Source organism: Pollachius pollachius (genome assembly GCF_949987615.1).
Source record: "Pollachius pollachius genome assembly, chromosome: 11".
NCBI lineage: Eukaryota > Metazoa > Chordata > Actinopteri > Gadiformes > Gadidae > Pollachius > Pollachius pollachius.
Genome location: NC_136944.1, coordinates 22,953,503 through 22,974,587, shown reverse-complemented (window position 1 = coordinate 22,974,587; position 21,085 = coordinate 22,953,503). Strand labels below are relative to the sequence as shown.

General features: G+C 53.2%; 2 protein-coding genes across 3 annotated transcripts; one reads left to right on the top strand and one right to left on the bottom strand.

Moving 5' to 3' along the window:
• Nucleotides 1–754: 754 nt before the first annotated feature.
• On the bottom strand, nt 755–5,847 carry nudt9 (nudix (nucleoside diphosphate linked moiety X)-type motif 9). The gene is made up of 8 exons (XM_079746958.1): nt 5,692–5,847; nt 4,815–5,093; nt 4,459–4,554; nt 4,072–4,158; nt 3,588–3,699; nt 3,154–3,300; nt 2,731–2,815; nt 755–2,636 (listed from the first exon to the last, which is right to left on the bottom strand). The coding sequence occupies exons 1-8, from the start codon at nt 5,787–5,789 to the stop codon at nt 2,491–2,493; spliced, it is 1,050 nt and encodes a 349-aa protein (XP_079603084.1). The 5' UTR covers nt 5,790–5,847; the 3' UTR covers nt 755–2,490.
• An 829-nt stretch (nt 5,848–6,676) lies between these two features.
• Nucleotides 6,677–19,327, top strand: mapk3 (mitogen-activated protein kinase 3). Of its 2 annotated transcripts, XR_013812226.1 has the most exons (10): nt 6,677–7,069; nt 8,556–8,738; nt 10,240–10,429; nt 12,767–12,883; nt 13,513–13,627; nt 14,425–14,556; nt 15,639–15,748; nt 17,818–17,943; nt 18,247–18,353; nt 18,390–19,327. XR_013812226.1 is itself a non-coding variant. In XM_079746232.1 (9 exons), the coding sequence occupies exons 1-8, from the start codon at nt 6,861–6,863 to the stop codon at nt 17,935–17,937; spliced, it is 1,176 nt and encodes a 391-aa protein (XP_079602358.1). In that variant the 5' UTR covers nt 6,677–6,860; the 3' UTR covers nt 17,938–17,943; nt 18,247–19,327. The 2 variants fall into 2 exon arrangements, 1 of the variants encoding a protein (XP_079602358.1); XM_079746232.1 differs by having other exon boundaries at nt 18,247–19,327.
• The last annotated feature ends 1,758 nt before the right edge of the window (nt 19,328–21,085 follow it).

Sequence of the window (21,085 nt, the reverse complement as noted above, 5' to 3'; positions counted from 1 at the left end):
ATGAAAAATTACAAAAAAAACAGTTCTGTTACCTAATGCTGGATGCAATATCTTTGTGTTCATAAAGCGAAGTTGAGTCCAAGCCCTGGGCTTCACAGGTCAGCCGACCTCCAACACAATGGTGCATTATAACAGAGGTCACGCGTGGGTGATTCTACCAAATGGTGTGAATTGCATAATTCCAGCAAATAAGCCGGCAGTTAAGGGATGAGTCTACTTAAAGAGCCTGCCATATTATGGTCTGTCGTAGTCTAGGAATTCTTATAGTACGATCTGGAGATAAATAAAACCATTATTTATCTGCAGTGTCTATTGCGAGGTAGCAGTCCATACCCCAGACTCATAAATGTGTGCATAAAAAGAACACTTGGATCGAGATATTTAGCCCGAAACGTATTTTCAACTGCAAGTCTACCCAGCGGACTCTAGCAACTGGTTGGCTTTTCGAAGCTTGTACATCGACACGCCCACTTGTGATGTCACCAAGTGGGCGGGCCTATTTGGAAACCGCTTGTAATGGCTGATATACTGTGTGCATTCCACTGAAAATGAGATTCAACACTTAAGTGCATATATTCATACTGTATAAACATTACCTAGGGTCTGGGTGAATCCCAACAAAAAAATAGCTAATTGTATGAAATGTTACAAATATGGTGTTTAATATAATTTATAAATAGAAAATAGCCATCCCCAAAACATTACGACTTATCAAAAGCACTCCAAGCAGTTAAAACACTACGTTGGTATCAACGGATCAGGAAACAAGATCCCAGTTGATTAATCATTTTTATTCATTCTTATTTTTGGTTGCAAAACATTGAGACTCAACATGAACGTGCTCTGTGAGTACTCTATGAACAGATGGAAACCGGATTGACCCTGTTCCTTAATGTGCATGGCGCAGCCGTGTGGTGAAGTCATCCTTCATCAGACCAGAGAACCCGAGCCAAACCTCGCTACCTCAGATCGATACGAAAGCCGACACCGCTGGCTCTGGGATGTCTGGGAACAGGGGGTGCGTAATCACAGTACAGGAACCATACAGCAAACACACAAGTCTACTACACAACCAGCACGCAGACACAAGCATGGAGTCCACACACAATTAGGGGAGCTTCAAATAAAAATGTTATCATCATATTCATCAAATATGTAACAATCCTAAAGTCAGTATAATCTGTGGTTTATCGGGTCTGGGAGAGTGGGATGTGATCTGTTTGGAAGACGAAAGACAAAGACAGCTCCAGACAGCTCCAAACCAAAAGGACAGCGCAGTCCCCTACAGGAGGCCTGTCTAGTGTGTGGAGGCACCATGTTCACTGATCACAGAGAGAGGGTCTTCACAAAGTATCCCAACCACACAACGGTGAGATGCGAGGCAGCGAGAGGCAGAGAAGGGGCCTGGAAGTATGCGCTGCTAAATGCAGTCAGCTCACTGCGTTTAGCAGTCAGCTCACTGCATTCAGGAGTTGGCTCACTGCGTTTAGCAGTGAGCCAACTCCTGAATGCAGTGAGCTGACTGCTAAACGCAGTGAGCTGACTGCTAAATGCAGTCAGCTCACTGCTCACTGCGCAGTGAGCTGACTGCTAAATGCAGTCAGCTCACTGCGTTTAGCAGTCAGCTCACTGCATTCAGGAGTTGGCTCACTGCGTTTAGCAGTGGACTCACTGCAGTTAGCGGATAGCTCACAGTGAGCAGTGGATGTCTTTATCATTTATTTATTTTTTCCCTGGTTTCTTATGTAATGTTTGATTCTGGTTTTGGGTTAGGTTAGTGCTTCCCATTTGTGTAATGTGTTATTGTGTTATATACACAAAGGCGTAGCATTCGGGTTCACTCAGTAGCGATCAGAAGCGGGCGTGAAGTCCTTCACACTGAGCCTCCGAGGAGGAGAGTGGAGAGGGTGGAATAAATATAGAGGCATACTTGAGGCCCAATGAGCTCCAACACCGAGTGCTAACACGGGGTCGGTGCTAACACAGGGTTAGGGCTAACACAGGGTTAGGGCTAACAAAGGCTGAGTGCTAACACAGGGTGAGCTCTAAGACAGGGTCAGTGTTAACACGGGGTTGGTGCTACCAAGGGGTCAGGGCTAACACGGGTCGAGGGCTAACACGGGGTCAGGGCTAACATGGGGTCAGGGCTAACACGGGTCGAGGGCTAACACGGGTCGAGGGCTAACACGGGTCGAGGGCTAACACGGGGTCGGGGCTAACACGGGGTCAGGGCTAACATGGGGTCGGGGCTAACACGGGGTCAGGGCTAACACGGGTCGAGGGCTAACACGGGGTCGGGGCTAACACGGGGTCAGGGCTAACATGGGGTCGGGGCTAACACGGGGTCAGGGCTAACACGGGTCGAGGGCTAACACGGGGTCAGGGCTAACACGGGGTCGGTGCTCATTGAGCCTGCAGTGCGGTACGGTTCCTTCGTTGTCTTCAGTCTTTCCTTCATCTCTTCGGCCGCACTCTGTTTCGTCACCGTGGTTACCAGTGTGCACCTCTCTCCTTGGCGACCGTCTCCAGGAAGTGGGAGTGGCTGGCGTAGAGCGGGAAGGCGGAGTCCAGGTCCACCCATGTGACCTGACCGGCGTCGTCCCCCGCCTGCAGCGGCAGCTCGCTCACGCTGTTGCCTAGGGCGACCACAGAGCCATCCTTCAGATGTTTACACTGACGTCTCCGTGGAAACGGGCAGCGAGGAGCAGGAGAACAATGCGGCGTCGGTACCTGTCTCGTCGTGGAAGTTGACGGCGACCGTCTCCATCCACGCGTTGTCCGTGTTCCGGGGGTCGTCCACGTAGCCGCGATACACCTTCACCGCCGCGCAGACACACACAGTTACACACAGCTGGGCTTTATGTAAGGCATCCTGTGTGTGTGTGTGTGTGTGTTATATGGGCCTTACTTTGCCCTGTTCCTGTCATATCAGCAACACACCAACACATAGTGTCTATAATACTGTGGGTGTCACAGCAACAGAAGACACAAATGAGTGAGGCATCATGAAGGCCTCCTCAAGCCTCGGCCCAACACATCCACACACACTGTGGACCATGCACCCCAGGTCTCCTGGTCAGACCATGTACCCTAGGTCTCCTGGTCAGACCATGCACCCCCTGGGCAGACCCCCAGACACCCGGCTGACCCCACCTGGAGGCCCGGGGCCTTGAAGAGCTGGGTGATGCGTTGGTGGGTCTTGGCCCGCTCGGCCGCGGGGAGGGACAGGGAGTTCAGGGCCTCCTCAGAGAACTCCCTCTGGAGCGTGAGGGACACCATCTCCCCTGGGTCCACCATGCCCTGATGTTAACACAGGTGAACACATGAGGGTGAACACATGAGGGGAGCGACGTGAACCAACCAGACGTGAACATGACGCCACACGCTGGTTTAACGTTCAATCACCAAACTAAAGGTCATGTTAATGTGAACCCAGTATAGTACGACTGTCATGTTAATGTGAACCCAGTACAGTAAGAGCGTCATGTTAATGTGAACCCAGTACAGTTCGAGTGAGCGTCATGTTAATGTGAACCCAGTACAGTAAGAGGGTCATGTTAATGTGAGCCCACACCGGTGAGTCCTACCCCGGGTATGGCCCACTCCCCACAGTCCTTCCTCTTGATGGAGATGAACTGCAGGACGGGCCGTTTGGACGCTGGGTGGGAGACCCTCTGCCTCTTGGCGTCCACCTTCCACCTGCAGGGGGGAGGTCCTCACAGCTCAGAACACCACGCCTTGTGTTTCGCGTTGCACGGCCTGAACAACGTTAAACTGCTGTACACACCACTTTTAAAGAAACGGTTGCAAGCTGTATTTGTAAAAGAAGAAATCCCCAAAGTAGTGTGTACTTATTTATAACACGCAGCATATGGTAATATTCTGAAGGTTATGAATAGCTCTCACTAAAATACTTAAACAATTAAATGCTTTTTCAGTGCGCGTGGTCCAGGATCTTTCCCTTCCCCGCCATGCCTTCACAGACCCGTCCTAGCGGGTCTGTGGTTACCTGGGAGGGTTACCCCCCCAGGGGGGTTACCCCCCCAGGTAACCCCGCCGACCCCGGCTCACCGCGTGACGATGGGGTCCGCGGCGTGGTTGGGCCCCCAGCGGCCCAGCAGACCTCGGCCGGCCAGACCCGTGCGTCCCCGGGGGTTCCTGTGGCAAGAATGAAGAGCGGTGAGGTCCCAGCGAGCAGGTCCCAGACCCCCAGACCCCCTGGAGCAGGACCCCCAGACTCCCTGGAGCAGGACCCCCAGACTCCCTGGAGCAGGACCCCCAGACTCCCTGGAGCAGGACCCCCAGACTCCCTTGAGGTAAGACCCCAGACCCCCTGGAGTGGGTCTCCTTTCAGGGGGACCCCCAGACACCCTGGAGCCGGTCTCCTTTAAGGGGGACCCCCTGGAACTGGTCTCGTTTCAGGAGGACCCCAAGACCCCCTGGAGCCGGTCCACTTACTGGGGCAGGTTCTGCACCAGCTGGTAGTCCCCCAGGAAGCTGGTCCGGTCCACGCCCCCGTCCACGCAGTTGAACCGAGGGGAGAACGCTGTGGATCTGAAACAACAGGAACTGTTTCAGTTAATTATAGATTGATATCGTTATAAGCGCTGGTCTCATCTCGATACAATCAGATCAGATTCAATAAGGTCAGATAACATATGCGTGAACACATGAAGTGTGATTTCAATCCTCTGGTGTCGTGGTTTAGGGGCGAGGTCGGACTCCGAGAGGGTTCTGGCGCCTTTAATTAGACCGAGCCCCTTTCGTTGATTAGACCGAGCCCCTGTCATGCGGCGGTGGGTCCACCGTCTCACCCCAGGTCCGGGTCGGCCCAGGCGGGCCTGCTGGCCACGTTGGGGTCAGTGTGCCGGACCGGGAGGTACTGCGGCCACACCTCGCTCCAGTCCACCTTGTCATCCGGCACTGGGAAGCGCTTGATTTGCGACCCGGGGTACGGTTGGCACCTGGACTTGAGATGGGGGGGTGGTGCTACAGTAGATGACGTCATCCTCAACGTGTTTGTGTAGGGGTTATGAACCCAGCCTGCGGCCGATTGGCTGTGAATGAATGACAGAGGAGAGGAAGAAGATAGTCTGAGGGGCAAGAGAAGGGTGGAATTAGGATATGGATTAAGGTTATGAGTTTTTTTTACCTATCTTTATTTACTTTATCAAGTAATATTGCTGCTATGTGGCTGTTGAAGAACCAAGCCTAATAATTGTACTCTTGTGTACTTGTAAATAAGATGTAGGTTAATAAAAGTAGTTCTGATTCTGATTCCTTCGTTGGTGCTCAATGCTCATAAGCTCTGACCTCAACGCTTCACAATTGGTCCATAAGAACTCTGCCCTAGAATAGGAAATTCTACTCCGGTTATCGATTCATCTGCTTCACCAGCGCAGTGCTATCATGACCAGAACCAAGGGAGAAATACTGAGTCACACACTCCCATGGTGCACTTTGAATGGTTGAGTTATTATTACTTAAGAATGGTCACTTCTTAATCGATTGTATTTAAATGAAGTTAAAGTTTGGGACAGAACAGATGCACCACTCCGCATTGTGCACCTCTCAGTATGGGTCAGCGGTGATGATCTGTTCTGTTAGATAACGCAAGCGAAGTGAATATGTTATTACACGATATGAATAAGTTAATAGGAGTGTGAGCTCTAATTAAAGATATTGTCATACCTGGTTTCTGGTTTGCACACCGCGTACGGTAACCCGGCAATGGTGAGTGCAAGTCTGATCCGGCCGATCCAGTCCTGATTCAACCTGATGCGTCTCATTCCTTGATTCCGAGAATGATTAAGGATCACAACTTCTCAGCCAGGCAACAGCACCCGGCAGCACCCACCCACCCGGAAGCAGCGCTGCAGAACGCTGCAGTGACGTCACGGCCCAGGGCGCGTCCACGTCGCGTGTTCCTGCCTGCCCGGGTTACGCGCCTGACTGGTGTGCTGGGATTTCTTCCTTTCGCCTTTGACTGGGATCTCTTCCTATAGTTACAAGCCTTTGACTGGTTTTGCTGGGATATCTTCCTATAGTTACAAGCCTTTGACTGGTTTTGCTGGGATATCTTCCTATAGTTACAAGCCTTTGACTGGTTTGGCTGGGATCTCTTCATATAGTTATACGCCATTGGTGTGGATTCTACAGGCGATAGATCAGCCGTGTAGTAGTAGATGATGAGGCAAATATGACACCATGAATATTGTGCTCATAGTTGGGCTGATGAGCTATCACTATAGTTATCTTTCTGTGGGGCAGGTTTATTATCTTGGAAGTGTTCAACCATCATTAAAGACGAGCATGTAGAAACCTAAGCGAACCCTATCGTCCAATAGGAAGATAGTCAACAGAGAGGGCACGACGTGCTGTGCAAAGAAAGCCTACTATTAACATATTATCTAGAAACAAATACTCCACATCAAATAAGAGCATAAATGAATTAACATAACATAATGTGTGGCCACTCGGCACGCCCACTCAGGAGGCTGCTGCTGCTTCAACGGGAGCGCGTGTTTAGTTTCCATGGTTGCCTGGTTCGGGTGGAGCTTCTCCTCCAGACCTGTGACATCTGATCTAACCCCGCCCGGATCACCCAGGTCTGCCGAACAAAACGAGCGCGACTCTATTACCGTAGTTTGGCACGCGCATTTACGCTCAGTGTTGCTTCAGATCCGCGCGCTGTTCATCCGTTCACTCGGTAGTAGAAGAGGCCTGATCGAGGAGCGCCGCTTTCACCACGAAACACCGACATTTTTACACGATATTCGACTGCCAGTGAGCCGAGCCGTTACCCCCGAGCCGAGACTCCCCGGAATCCGTCGACTGAACGCGTCCTTCGGAGAGCCGTCATGGCGGACTCGAGCAGCGCAGCGGCGGGCGGAGCCCCGGGCTCCGGTAGCGGTGCTGCCGGGGCGGCGGGCGCTGTGGCGCAGGACGGATCCACCGGAGCCGCGGGGTCCAAGGGGGCGTCGGAGCTGGTGAAGGGGCAGGCGTTCGACGTCGGCCCCCGCTATGTCAACCTGTCGTACATCGGGGAGGGGGCGTACGGGATGGTCTGGTGAGCTCTCCTAACACTTTTCCTCGTGTTGTTGCGCCTGATAGGATGTGTTACACGGAGGAGCCTAGCGGGAACAAGGTGTTGTCTGGCGCGCTAAATGAGATGTCATGGTCCGCAGTGACACTCCAACTAACGTGGAACCAACACGGATCCATATGTATCAGACCCAGTCCTGAGGCGGCTCAGACCCTTCCTGGGGAGGCTCAGACTCTTCCTGGGGAGGCTCAGACCCTTCCTGGGGGGCTCAGACCCTCCCTTGGGGGCTCAGACCCTTCCTGGGGGGTTCAGACCACTCCAGAGGAGGCCCAGACCCATCGTGGGGGCTTAGTCCCTTCCCGAGAAGGCTCAGACCGCTCCTGAGGCGGCTCAGACCCGCTTGATTCATTTGTTGATCTGCAGGCGTGGCGAGTAGCTGCAGAACATACAGGAAACAAGGCTGGTTGCGCAGGAGCTAGCTGGCTATCAGGGGAGGAAACCTGTTCAAGATCCATCGGACAACTTAATAAAGCGGGTTCTAAAGCCCGAGTCATGCCCAGTGGTACCTCCCCTTCGGGTGTAGCCTCCCCGTACTTTACTTTCGGTCGATGCAGCAAATCGGGTGTCATGCCCCGCCAGTAGAACTGTGAATCTTGCGAGAGCAGAGGTGTCGTTATCGTGATTTGGTCATCTGAGGCATTGTGTGAGCGGGCCTGTTGCGGTCGGCGGACTCGTTCCAACCCGGGTCCGGGGGGGGGGGGGGGGGGGGGGTCGAGTCCACCGCGGAGAGCAACAGATCCGGGTGGGAGCGGGCCTGTTGCTCTCCGCGATGGACTCGGTCCCCCCCCCGGATCGGACCCGATAGCGCCATAACATCGCAGCAGGCCACCGTCCACCTCACCTCACCGGATCACTGCGTGTGACTAGAAGTCTTGTTTAGGCTGTCGGTCTGAAGACCATTAATCCCCCTTGCACACTCCCCGTGCCCCGCTCGTTCACCGCTCCGTGTGGCTCTGTTTAGCTTCTTCTGAAATGTTGAATAGGGAAAAAAAAAAAAAGGAGTGCCACATAGGCCGAGGAATTAGCTTCAGCTATTGTTCGCATCTCTACAAGGATCGCTCCCCGCTATCGTGAAGTGTGGTGGTTTATAATGGGCTATAGGTCACTGCAGGTGTGTTGTGTGTGCTGTCAGCTGAAGACACGCATTGTTTGGCTCTCACTTTGACTTAACGTTGAGTTTTTACACAAAAACTAAACGTAAAGGAGGATGCATTCCGTGCGAGGTGTTTTGGTCTTCTCCACTATAGTACAGTACAATGGTTCTGGAAAGGGAATCGAACCAAAGACCCCGCAGTGCTCTGTTTTTGAGTATTATCCCATAGTTTCCCCCATCCTGCTATAAAGGGTACGGCAGCTAGCGCAGTGTGTAACCTGAGCTTTCTCTCTCTCTATCCATCCCTCTCTCCCTCCCTCTCTCTCCCCCCCACGCACTCTGCTGCCCACCTCTCAGCTCTGCCCTGGACAACGTGACCACCTCCCGCGTGGCCATCAAGAAGATCAGCCCGTTTGAGCACCAGACGTATTGCCAGCGCACGCTGAGAGAGATCAAGATCCTGCTGCGCTTCCACCACGAGAACATCATCGGCATCAACGACATCCTGCGCGCCCGCCGGCTGGAGGCCATGAGGGATGTGTATCCTCTGACACACTGTGTGTGTGTGTGTGTGTGTGTGTTTGTGTGTTCTGGGGTCGTCCACGTAGCCTCGATGAACCTTCACCACACACAGGGGACGAGGCCACACAGTTACACACAGCTTGGCTTCAACTTGGTTTTATACAAGGGGTGTGTGTGTGTGTTGTTCTCTATTCGTGTGTGTTGTTCTCTATTTGTGTGTGTGTGTGTTCAATACCCCCTAGAGTGAAGGCTAAATGCCCGATGGTTGGTTTGTGATGAGTGAACGGGGGCATTAGTGTATTGTGTGTATTGTGTGTGTTCATGCGTCACCAGTTTGCGGTCCACCTGCGTGTGAAACGCCGTGCTGTTGCTCACCCTCCATGGTCAAGATGTACACGCTTTTATTATTTCTGCATTTCTGCCATACTTGACTGAACCTCCACTTGAGAATCCTCTGCTGTAGAACGTTGCGTTTCAATTGGCCATGCAGTGAAGCCCAGAGAGCTGAGGTTGGTGATCCACCGTGATGGTCAGACCTCTTGCATTAGTCGAGGCACCCCTGGACCGCTCAGTGCCAGCCCAACTCACCCTATGAAGAACTGTTAACGTTTTTTAAATTGGTTATAGATGATGACAAAATGGTGGCCAAAACTGAAAATAGACTTTAAAACTAAACTGAAATGGGGTGCAAGCAAACCTAAATTGGATGTGTCATTATGAGATTATTCTTCATCAAATGCATCCATAATGTACTTCTGGAAAAAAAAAAAAAAAAAAAATCAATCAACAGTTTTTGCATTCTCATGTAGTAAAACCGTACTTACATGGAGCCCGTCATCCGATCTGCTAATGCATCTTCAGTGCGTCTGAAGAACACTGGGCAGACCATTAAATCAAGTCTGCATCCTGGTGCGGCTTGTAATGTCTGCTACTCCCCTACTAGGGCCACTCACACACCAGTATGGACCACAAACCACTCATCGTGTGTGTGTGTGTGTGTGTGTGTGTGTGTGGCTTATCACTGAACCTCACATCCCTTCTGTCACTATCAAAAGATCTGTGATAAATACATAGATCGTTTTTAACTCAATTAGAATAAATATTATATAAATTAATCTATTCTTATATTTGTCAATACAAATAAAACATTGTGATTTGTATAGCGCTTTTCTAAGTACTCAAAGGTGCTTTACAGAGTGAACACAAAATACATTAATGTAATAAGAAGGTGTATTGGTAGGAAGATGAGGAATGGAAGGAGGTGATGTGGTGGAGGCCATCCTAAAGAGGGGGCTTTGTGTGGTTAGCATCATCTGCTCTGCGGATCAGAGCAAAACAGTCTTGGGGTGGGAAGACAAGGCCTTCGGCCTAAGCCTAACCCTAGCCCCTGGTCCTAACCCTAGCCCGTGGCCCTAGCCCCCGGTCCAGGGAGGGGCAGGATGGATGGTCCTTATCTCCAGGCTGTAGCGCAACAGCCTCACACTCCACCCTGTGTCGGCCTTAACCCCCCAACCACCAGCTACATCGTGCAGACCCTGATGGAGACGGACCTGTACAAGCTGCTGAAGACGCAGAAGCTGAGCAACGACCACATCTGCTACTTCCTGTACCAGATCCTGCGCGGGCTGAAGTACATCCACTCTGCCAACGTGCTGCACCGGGACCTGAAGCCCTCCAACCTGCTCATCAACACCACCTGTGACCTGAAGGTGCCCCCACCTCACAAACTATTGGGTTTCACCTCACACGCTTATGGGTTTCAGACCTGTGAACTCGATGTGTTCCGAGCTCTCTTTGCTCAGGATGCTTTAGCGGCGCAGTAAGACGCTCTTGGAGATGTGTTTACATTCACTTCATCGTTGTACATTTATTAAGACGAACGATGTATGATGCTTTGTTTAGTCTTGTACAATTTGTAAAACGCCTCTTTAGAAGAAGAGAAAAAGCTACTCCTCCTCCGAGGGTTTGAGTCCCGATGTCTCTGGGCAGAAGCCTACTTTGGGTCGGTTCCAACGAGCGAATCTTGGGAGAGGACTCAACACAAACAGGATGCTGGCTGCAGAGCAGATGGCACGCCGTTATCATGTAGCACGGAGACGCCAGAGGAATCCAAGGAATGTTGTATTAGGACGCCGGACTGAAGGCAGCTCAGCTCCTACCCCAACCTCCTGCTAGCCTCGTGCCAGCAGCCCCCTGCTAGCCTCGCCCTGTTAGCCTCGTCCTGTTAGCCTCGCCCTGCTAGCCTCGTGCCAGCAGCCCCCTGCTAGCCTCGCCCTGTTAGCCTCGTCCTGTTAGCCTCGTCCTGCTAGCCTCATCTTGCTAGCCTCGCCCTGCTAGCCTCGTCCTGCTAGCCTCGTCCTGCTAGCCTCATCTTGCTAGCCTCGCCCTGCTAGCCTCGCCCTGTTAGCCTCGTCCTGTTAGCCTCGTCCTGCTAGCCTCGTCCTGCTAGCCTCATCTTGCTAGCCTCGCACTGCTAGCCTCGTCCTGCTAGCTTCGCCCTGCTAGCCTCTGCCTTGTCCTGCTAGCCTCGTCCTGCTAGCCTCGTCCTGCTAGCCTCGCCCTGCTAGCCTCGTCCTGCCAGCCTCGTCCTGCTAGCCTCGCCCTGCTAGCCTCGCCCTGCTAGCCTCGTCCTGCTAGCCTCGTCTTGCTAGCTTCTGCCTCGTCCTGCTAGCCTCGTCCTGCTAGCTTCTGCCTCGTCCTGCTAGCCTCGTCCTGCTAGCTTCTGCCTCGTCCTGCTAGCCTCTGCCTCGTGCTGCTAGTCTCCGCCTCATACCAATTGCCTCTGCCTAGTCCCGGCAGCTTCTGAGCTGAGAGCCATTGCGTTGGCTCCGCATGAGTATTGTGTCAACACAATAAACCAGAGTTCAGCGCTCAGATGAGCTATTAGAGTTTATGGCGGTTGCTTTTACACTCAGGCGCACCAACGACCTGCTGGCCAGCAGAGAGAGAGCGGTTTGGAGTCGGGCAGTAAAGGGCTTGTAGGCGTGGTTGTCTACTGGGATGTCTGGGTCCACAGTCACAGAAGCCGAGGCAGGTCGAGGGGTTAGCGGGTCTGGGGGTCCGGAGTGTGAGGGTTCCTCTCAGGAAGGCCTTCCTCGTTGGAATGTATGGAGCTAAGGCCTGGTCCAACCTCTCTGATCCCGACCCTAACAGACCCGGGATCCGTTCAGAGACTATTTGAGTATTATTATACATAATTTGAATAACGTGTAAATACAGCTGCTAGATATTACTGACCCTACCGGTGAATCGAAGAACCCAGACGCTTGTCTCCTCATCTGATGTTGTTTTGTTGTAGCCTGGGTATACCCACGCTGCCTTGCGCGCGATTTCATTTCGCGCTGCCAGGCAGCCTGGATTCCATGGATCAGATTTTCGCCTGAGATAGGGAACCAATCACAGAACGGGGAGGGACGGCAAGACGATGACGACGTCTATGCGACACACCCATCGTCTTCTTCCTCATCGAATTTCTGACGCTCTACATACGTCAGCTGGTATAATTGATACGATTGGCTATGAGCTACGTACAGACTCGTGACTCATGATAGACATTCGTAGCGCCCGATAAACGGCTCCGGGCAATCGTAAACAACGCCTCAAATACGAGAAAATGAATGTGTGGTTCCCAGACCTCTCCTCAATGTAGATTGAGATGAGGTCCGGCGTTAGCCCGGCTAGTTTTGTTGGTGTCCGGCTGTCCAAACAGAGGCACCTTCTGGCCCTGATGAAGGAGCAGTATGTCGACTGTACATGAACGGCTCGTCCTCAAACAGCAGAGGATAACGAGCGGCTCCCTTAACGAGCGGCTCCCTTAACGAACCGCTCCCAAACGAGCGGCCCCCAAACGAACGGCTCCCAAACGAGCGGTTCACCCCCCCAGAAGAGCAGAGTTCCCCTCACCATGATTAGTACAAAACAAATCTCAAGCCAACACATCAAGGGAACTCGTTTGTTCCGGGTGGGCCGTCCTGCGGAGGTGTGGCCTCACTCCTCCTCCTCCTCCTCCTCCTCCTCCTCCTCCTCCTCCTCCTCCTCCTCCTAAGATCTGTGACTTCGGCTTGGCGCGGATAGCCGACCCGGAGCACGACCACACCGGCTTCCTGACGGAGTACGTGGCCACACGCTGGTACCGCGCCCCCGAGATCATGCTCAACTCAAAGGTAGGTGGGGGTGTAGTGTGTTGGTGTGTGTGTGTGGGGGGGGGGGGGGGTAAGTGAGTAGATGGTGTGTGTGTGTGTGTAGTCTGTTGGTGGAGGGGGGGGTTGGTCTGTGTGTGTGTGTGTGTGTAGTCTGTTGGTGTGTGTGTGTCTGGGGGTTGGTTAGAGTGTAGATGGTGTGTGTGTGTGTGGGGCTGGTTAGAGTGTAGATGGTGTGTGTGTGTGTGTAGTCTGTTGGTGGAGGGGGGGGTTGGTCTGTGTGTGTGTGTGTGTAGTATGTTGGTGTGTGTGTGTCTGGGGATTGGTTAGAGTGTAGATGGTGTGTGTGTGTGTGGGGCTGGTTAGTGTGTAGATGGTGTGTCTGGGGGTTAGTTAGTGTGTAGATGGTGTGTGTGTGTGTGTGTCTGGGGGTTGGTTAGTGTGTGTGTGTGTAGATGTGTGTGTCTGGGGGTTGGTTAGTGTGTATATTGTGTGTGTGTGTGTGTGTGTGTGTGTGTGTGTGTGTGTGTGAAGGGGCTGGTTAGAGTGTAGATGGTGTGTGTGTGTGTGGTACCCAGGTGCCTGGGTCTCTCCTCACATGTGCGTGGCGTGTGTCTGCGTGGTTTCTGACCCCCCCCCCCCGTCTGTCCCAGGGCTACTCCAAGTCCATCGACATCTGGTCCGTGGGCTGCATCCTGGCCGAGATGCTGTCCAACAGACCCATCTTCCCCGGGAAGCACTACCTGGACCAGCTGAACCACATACTGGGTGAGAGCCTCTTCTTCTTCTTCTTCTTCTTCTTCTTCTTCTTCTTCTTCTTCTTCTTCTTCTTCTTCTTCTTCTTCTTCTTCTTCTTCTTCTTCTTCTTCTTCTTCTTCTTCTTCTTCTTCTTCTTCTTCTTCTTCTTCTTCTTCTTCTTCTTCTTCTTCTTCTTCTTCTTCTTCTTCTTCTCCTCCCCCTTCTTCTTCTTCTTCTTCTTCTTCTTCTTCTTCTCCTCCTCCCCCTTCTTCTTCTTCTTCTTCTCCTTCTTCTTCTTCTTCTTCTTCTTCTTCTTCTCCTCCTCCCCCTTCTTCTTCTTCTTCTTCTTCTTTTTCTTCTTCTCCTCCTCCCCCTTCTTCTTCTTCTTCTTCTTCTTCTTCTTCTTCTTCCCCCCTGGTTGAGGCCTGGATAATGTGAAGTATGGTTAAGGTTGCAGTACAGGAGCATTATCACAATAAAAAATATGAAGGAAATGTACATGTATTGCGCATGTACTGGTAACAGTATTACCAGTGCACTTCTTCGATGAGACTGGTTTGCACTCTGTCCAAAATAGACTTGCTGGTTACAGTGGATGAGCTCATTTGCATTTTGAGCTGTACGCCTTGTTTTGTTTTATTTCTGAAGCGTTGTAATTAGAGAGTCCGTCTCATTGTCCGTTTTGTCACTTATTCAACAAAATTGCACCGAAATGACAAACTCTGCTCGCTAATCAACCAGATCATCAGAGCGGGAGACCTAACCAGTACAGGCTGCTCCTCTGTGGGAGCGGTGGTTTGTAACCCTGTGCCCCTCGTCCTCCCCAGGGATCCTGGGCTCCCCGTCCCAGGAGGACCTCAACTGCATCATCAACACCAAGGCCCGCAACTACCTGCAGTCCCTCCCCGAGAAGCCCAAGATCCCCTGGGACAAGCTGTTCCCCAAGGCCGACGGCAAGGGTACGCAGAACCCCTGCTGGCCCACAGCTGGAGCAGCAGCGGGGGTGGTGGTGCTGGTGGTGGTGGTGGTGGCAGGCCTGTAGCCTCTCCTCTCCCTCTCTCCCTCTCTCCCTCCCCCCCTCGAGGGGGAGGCAGACGCAGAGGGGACGGTTCAAACGTGTTTCCTGCGGGCCCAGGCAGCGCCCCCCCGGCCCGGCCCCAGACCGATCCCGACACGTCTGGGGAGCAGGGAGGGAGTAGAGGGGGAGTATAGGAAGCAGGGAGGGAGTAGAGGGGGAGTATAGGGAGCAGGGAGGGAGTAGAGGGGGAGTATAGGAAGCAGGGAGGGAGTAGAGGGGGAGTACGGTGCTCAGAAGAGTCTCACCGTCTTACTTGGAACTTCAAGAAGACCTGGAGTTCCAGGACTTCTAGAATTTCTGCAGGACAAACACTTCTAGAAGTGTTTGTCCTGCAGTCCAGTGACCCCTAACGGTTATTAACCCTGACCCCTGACCCCTAACTGTTATTAACCCAGTCCACTGACCCCTGACCCCTAACTGTTATTAACCCAGTCCACTGACCCCTAACTGTTATTAACCCTGACCCCTAACTGTTATTAACCCAGTCCACTGACCCCTGACCCCTAACTGTTATTAACCCAGTCCACTGACCCCTGACCCCTAACTGTTATTAACCCAGTCCACTGACCCCTGACCCCTCACTGTTATTAACCCAGTCCACTGACCCCTGACCCCTAACTGTTATTAACCCAGTCCACTGACCCCTGACCCCTAACTGTTATTAACCCAGTCCACTGACCCCTGACCCCTAACTGTTATTAACTCAGTCCACTGACCCCTGACCCCTAACTGTTATTAACCCAGTCCACTGACCCCTAACTGTTATTAACCCAGTCCACTGACCCCTGACCCCTAACTGTTATTAACCCAGTCCACTGACCCCTGACCCCTAACTGTTATTAACCCAGTCCACTGACCCCTGACCCCTAACTGTTATTAACCCAGTCCACTGACCCCTGACCCCTAACTGTTATTAACCCAGTCCACTGACCCCTGACCCCTAACTGTCGATCTGTCCAACAGCCCTGGATCTGCTGGGTCGCATGTTGACCTTTAACCCCAACAAGCGCATCAGCGTGGAGGAGGCCCTGGCCCACCCCTACCTGGAGCAGTACTACGACCCCACGGACGAGGTGCGCACACACCCACCCACGCACGTACACACACACGCACACCCCAGACATAGACACACATAGCTGCCCGCGCGTTCATACGCGTTCACAAACGCACACCTCCTACGTAGACACGTACACACACGCACCTCATACATAGACACGTACACACACACCTCATACATAGACACACACACACACACCTCATACATAGACACGTACACACACACACCTCATACACAGACACGTACACACACACCTCATACATAGACACACACACACACACACACCTCATACATAGACACACACCTCATACACATACACGTACACACACACCTCATACATAGACTCACACACACAAACCTCATACATAGACTCACACACACACACCTCATACATAGACTCACACACACACACCTCATACGTAGACACGTACACACACACACCTCATACACGTACACACACACACCTCATACATAGACACGTACACAAACACACCTCATACGTAGACCCACACACACCTCATACACGTACACACACACACCTCATACATAGACACGTACACACACACCTCATACGTAGACACACACACACACACCTCATACACGTACACACACACCTCATACTTAGACACACACACACACACCTCATACATAGACACTTACTCCCACACACCTCATAATCACACACACACACCCACACACAGAGCCGTGAGCTTTCTTTGATCTACCGGAGCGAGGGCCTAAAGATGGCGGCGCGGCGCCGATGAGGATCAGACATGGTACCGGTAACCACGGCAACACCACCACGGCGGGCAAGAAACAAAGGGTACAGTGTTGCCATGGTTACCGGCAGGTACCATGCTGCCCAGTGGTGTCGCCGCGGTTACCAGTAGGTACCACGCTGCCCGTCGGGGCGTGGTCCTCGTGGGGGCGTGGTCATCGAGCGGACCTCCACTGAGGGGGGGGGGGGGGGGTTCTGATCAGCCGTCCTATCAGAGGTCTGCGTTAGCAGAAGAACAAGTTGGTTTTAACGACTTGAAAAGGGAACGAACGAGGGGTTGACACACACGCACCTCCCCACAAACACACACAGAGTGCACTTCCCATCACACACACACACACACACACAGAGTGCACGTCCCAACACACACACACACACAGAGAGTGCATTTCCCAACACACACACACACACAGAGTGCACTTCCCAACACACACACACAGAGAGAGTGCACGTCCCAACACACACACACACAGAAAGTGCACGTCCCATCACACACACACACACAGAGTGCACGTCCCATCACACACACACACAGAGTGCACGTCCCATCACACACACACACACACACAGAGTGCACGTCCCAACACACACACAGAGAGTGCACGTCCCAACACACACACACACACACACAGAGTGCACGTCCCAACACACACACACACAGAGTGCACGTCCCAACACACACACACACACAGAGTGCACGTCCCATCACACACACACACAGAGAGTGCACTTCCCAACACACACACACAAACAGAGAGTGCACGTCCCAACACACACACACACACAGAGAGTGCACGTCCCAACACACACACGCACAGAGAGTGCACGTCCCATCACACACACGCACAGAGAGTGCACGTCCCATCACACACACACACAGAGTGCACGTCCCAACACAAAGCCTGCTTTCTCTCCTGAAGGACGGTGTTTTCCTTTATCATGATCAGCGCTGTGAACCACCATGTCAACAGAAGGCCTCCAGCAATAAGTCGCCATGGCAACACGACACCCCCCCACCTCCTCCTCGCCCCTATCTCCCTCTCCCAGACCCCGATATGGCAGCCTCCTGCTCCACGCATTAGTGGAATGGCTCTATGAATGTTTAATTAGCCTGGTCTTCAATGGAAACGCATTAGGAGAGATTTCAGACCGGCCGGCCTCTGATGGATGGATGGGGGGGGGGGGGGAACGACATCAGTTTTGTGTGTGTCTTAGTTACACAGAGCTGAGCTTTAACGTGTGTGTGTGTGTGTGTGTGTGTGTGTGTGTGTGTGTGTGTGTGTGTGTGTGTGTGTGTGTGTGTGCAGCCCGTGGCCGAGGAGCCCTTCACCTTCACCATGGAGCTGGACGACCTCCCCAAGGAGAAGCTGAAGGAGCTGATCTACGAGGAGACGGCCCAGTTCCAGGCCACCTACCAGGGCTCCTGAGTGCAGGTAGACCAGCCCTCCAGGTCCCCTCCCCCTCCTCCAGGTCCCTCCCCCTCCTCCAGGTCCCTCCCCCTCCTCCCTGCAGGGGGGCCGTTGTAGTAGAACCAAACCTGCCGCTCTACCTGTAGGTCTGCTGTCAGGCCTCCAGCAGAGGGCGGTGGAGGCGCGTCGCACGGCCCACAGCGAACGCTCCTGTTCTGTTCCCCAAGGAGCGCCTTCTCCGGCCCCCGGGGTCCTCTGAGGGGGGGCTCCTGGGGGTGTTCCCTCCTCTCTCCGGGGGCTGACGGCCCGCTGTGTTTGTGTGTTTAGCGCTGCGGAGGCGGAGCGTCGGGGGGCGGCGGCGGCACCGGAAGACTCCGAACGCGACCACGAAGAAACCACGACGACCACGACGACCACGACGACCACGACGACCAGGACGACCACGACGACCACGACGACCACGACGACCACGACGACCACGACGACCGCTACCAATCATGTAAAAAAAAAAAAAAAAGAAAGGAAAAAAAAAAAAGAGAACCAAACGGCATTCAGAAAAAAAAAAACGACAAAAACAGGAACCGAGCGAGACTCTCAACTGCTTTACCCATTCTACTGCGAGCGCTGCCATGGCAACCCCTCCTCCGCTGGGGGAGGGGCGAGGGTCGCCGGGGGGAAGCCGTTGTGTTTTTGCTCCCGACTGCTTCAGTGTTGTCCCGAGTGTGGACGCCTCCTCCACCTGGGACCGCCCCCTGCCCCCCTTACCCCCCCACCCTGGGACCAAGTCGTTGTTCCCTCCTGTACGCTACTCTGCCTTCTCCATCCCCCCCCCCCCCCCCCCCCCCCCCCCCCCCCCCCCCCCCCCACCCTCGCTAGTGTCCGTATGCTAACGTTTAGGCTACTACCGTATTAACCGCTCCAGGGCATTGGGTGGGGTGGGGGCGTTCTGAGGTGGGAGGGTATTGGGGTGGGGGGGGGGGGCGTGTATGTATATAGAATATAAATATATATATATTTAAGGGTTGGTGTTTTTGGGCGGGAGGGTGGATGAGTGTTGCTTAACTTTCGTTCAGTTTTGTACGACGTCCTCCGGACGTCCCGTCGGTTAGTTCGTGTTTGTACGTTTTTCCGGAAGTTGATATCTGCGCATCATTTGGGAACACTTCTTGGGTTTTGAGGCGAACGTGTGTTTTTACTGGCATGTTGACTCTTCTGTTGATCTGCTTTGGGTTTTGGTTTTGATTGTTTTTGTTCTCAAAGAAAAAAAACAAAGTTCTATGATCATGTGAATGCATGCATTCCTGAAACGTACCAAAGTGGCAGTGGGGGGCCTAGCGCCTTATTAGGGCGGTTAGCTTCTGCTCGGGGGGCTAGCTTCGGCTAGGGTCCTCTTGGGGGGTTAGTGTCCTCTTTGGGGGGGCTAGTGTCCTCTAGGGGGGCCTAGTGTCCTCTCGGGGGGGCTAGTGTCCTCTCGGGGGGGCTAGTGTCCTCTCGGGGGGGCTAGTGTCCTCTAGGGGGGCCTAGTGTCCTCTAGGGGGGCCTAGTGTCCTCTCGGGGGGCCTAGTGTCCTCTAGGGGGGCCTAGTGTCCTCTCGGGGGGCCTAGTGTCCTCTCGGGGGGGCTAGTGTCCTCTCGGGGGGCTAGCTTCCTCTCGGGGGGGCTAGTGTCCTCTCGGGGGGGGGGGCTAGCTTCCTCTCGGGGGGCCTAGTGTCCTCTAGGGGGGGCCTAGTGTCCTCTAGGGGGGGCTAGCTTCCTCTCGGGGGGGCTAGCTTCCTCTCGGGGGGGCTAGCTTCCTCTCGGGGGGGCTAGTGTCCTCTCGGGGGGGCTAGTGTCCTCTAGGGGGGGCTAGCTTCCTCTCGGGGGGCTAGCTTCCTCTCGGGGGGGCTAGTGTCCTCTCGGGGGGGGGGGCTAGCTTCCTCTCGCGGGGCCTAGTGTCCTCTAGGGGGGGCTAGCTTCCTCTCGGGGGGCTTCTGTTGATCAGCTGGCGGTGGCTCACATTTTTGTACTCTGAACTTCAACGCATTTCCTGAACCTGTACTGTTCTGAGGGTAAAACACAACTCAAGTTCCCGCTTCAAACAACGCCAAGTAATTTAGAAATGGAAAGCTAAGGAACAAGGGGGGAGGGGGGTCCGGTCCGAGCCCCGTTTCAGATGCACTTGTGATACTTGCAGCCATTATTTTTTAACTGTAGTGAAACTCGACTTTAGTCTTTTGATGTGATTGCAGTTTTTCCGAGTGAACCAGAGACTCAAAACTGTTTCTAGAGGAGCTTTTTTGATGCAAGAGAGAATTTAGCGTTGGATCAAGTGTGATATTTAACAATGGTTTTGTTTTTTTGTGTTTATTTTTGTAAATGATTAACAAGACCTTTTCGACAACGCAACTGTTGTGACGCTGTTTCCAACGCCCCGCGAGTCTTTGGCCCTGGCCCGTGTTGAGCGGAGGTTCTGTTCCTGTGCTTCTGCATCACCGGCTCTCAGCGACACGGGCTCCTTGGCATGTGATGATTAAATGTAACACATCAGTTAGCTGCTCCAGGGTCAGAGGTCCAGAGCTGGGGTCCTGCTGGCCACCCAGACTCCACCCTGGAGCGGAGCGCTTTCTCCTCCCAGCAGCAGCAGCTTCGGTGTCTCGCCGAGGACATCGCCCGCTCCATCCTCCATATTTAGCTTCTGCTTTTTTTTTTTAAATTAAAGGTCATCGTTGACTTTCAAATTGTCTCCAAAAAATCAAGCGTCCTTTGAAATGATTTCCATGGGGGGGCGTGGCCAGGGGCCTGGAGGGGGGGGGGGGGGCATGGCTGGTGTTACTTGAATCTAAACTACTTTGCATTATTACAGTACCGCTTAGTAATTCTCTGCCATATCTATCCTGATCATGCCACATCTGACGCTACCATAGAGGGGAGAAGAGAATCAGTGATCAGGGCGTTTTGAACGAGAGGGATATTAGTTTAGCGGCGGCTGAGATGGGGCTGCAGACAGAGACAGCGGACGGAGACTCCTCCCACCCCCCCGGTTCAAACCGGTGGTGGGAGACTCCGTTCCGCCGCCCTGCTCCTGCTCGCTGCCTCCCCCCTCCTCCCTCGTTTCCTTTCGCTATGCGATAGCCGTTGTATTTTTCTTGTAAAAAAAAAAAAAAAAAGAAACACAAAAAAACGACTAA

Bases quoted from the DNA above. Each gene is read 5' to 3' on its own strand.
- nudt9 (XM_079746958.1), bottom strand. From the start codon at position 5,789: ATGAGACGCATCAGGTTGAATCAGGACTGGATCGGCCGGATCAGACTT. The intron at 5,094-5,691 runs GTATGACAATAT...CTTGCCCCTCAG, and splicing joins GTGTGCAAACCAGAAACCAG to ACTATCTTCTTCCTCTCCTC. The intron at 4,159-4,458 runs GTAAGTGGACCG...TTCTTGCCACAG, and splicing joins CTGGTGCAGAACCTGCCCCA to GAACCCCCGGGGACGCACGG.
- mapk3 (XM_079746232.1), top strand. From the start codon at position 6,861: ATGGCGGACTCGAGCAGCGCAGCGGCGGGCGGAGCCCCGGGCTCCGGT. The intron at 12,884-13,512 runs GTAGGTGGGGGT...CGTCTGTCCCAG, and splicing joins AGATCATGCTCAACTCAAAG to GGCTACTCCAAGTCCATCGA. The intron at 15,749-17,817 runs GTGCGCACACAC...GTGTGTGTGCAG, and splicing joins ACTACGACCCCACGGACGAG to CCCGTGGCCGAGGAGCCCTT.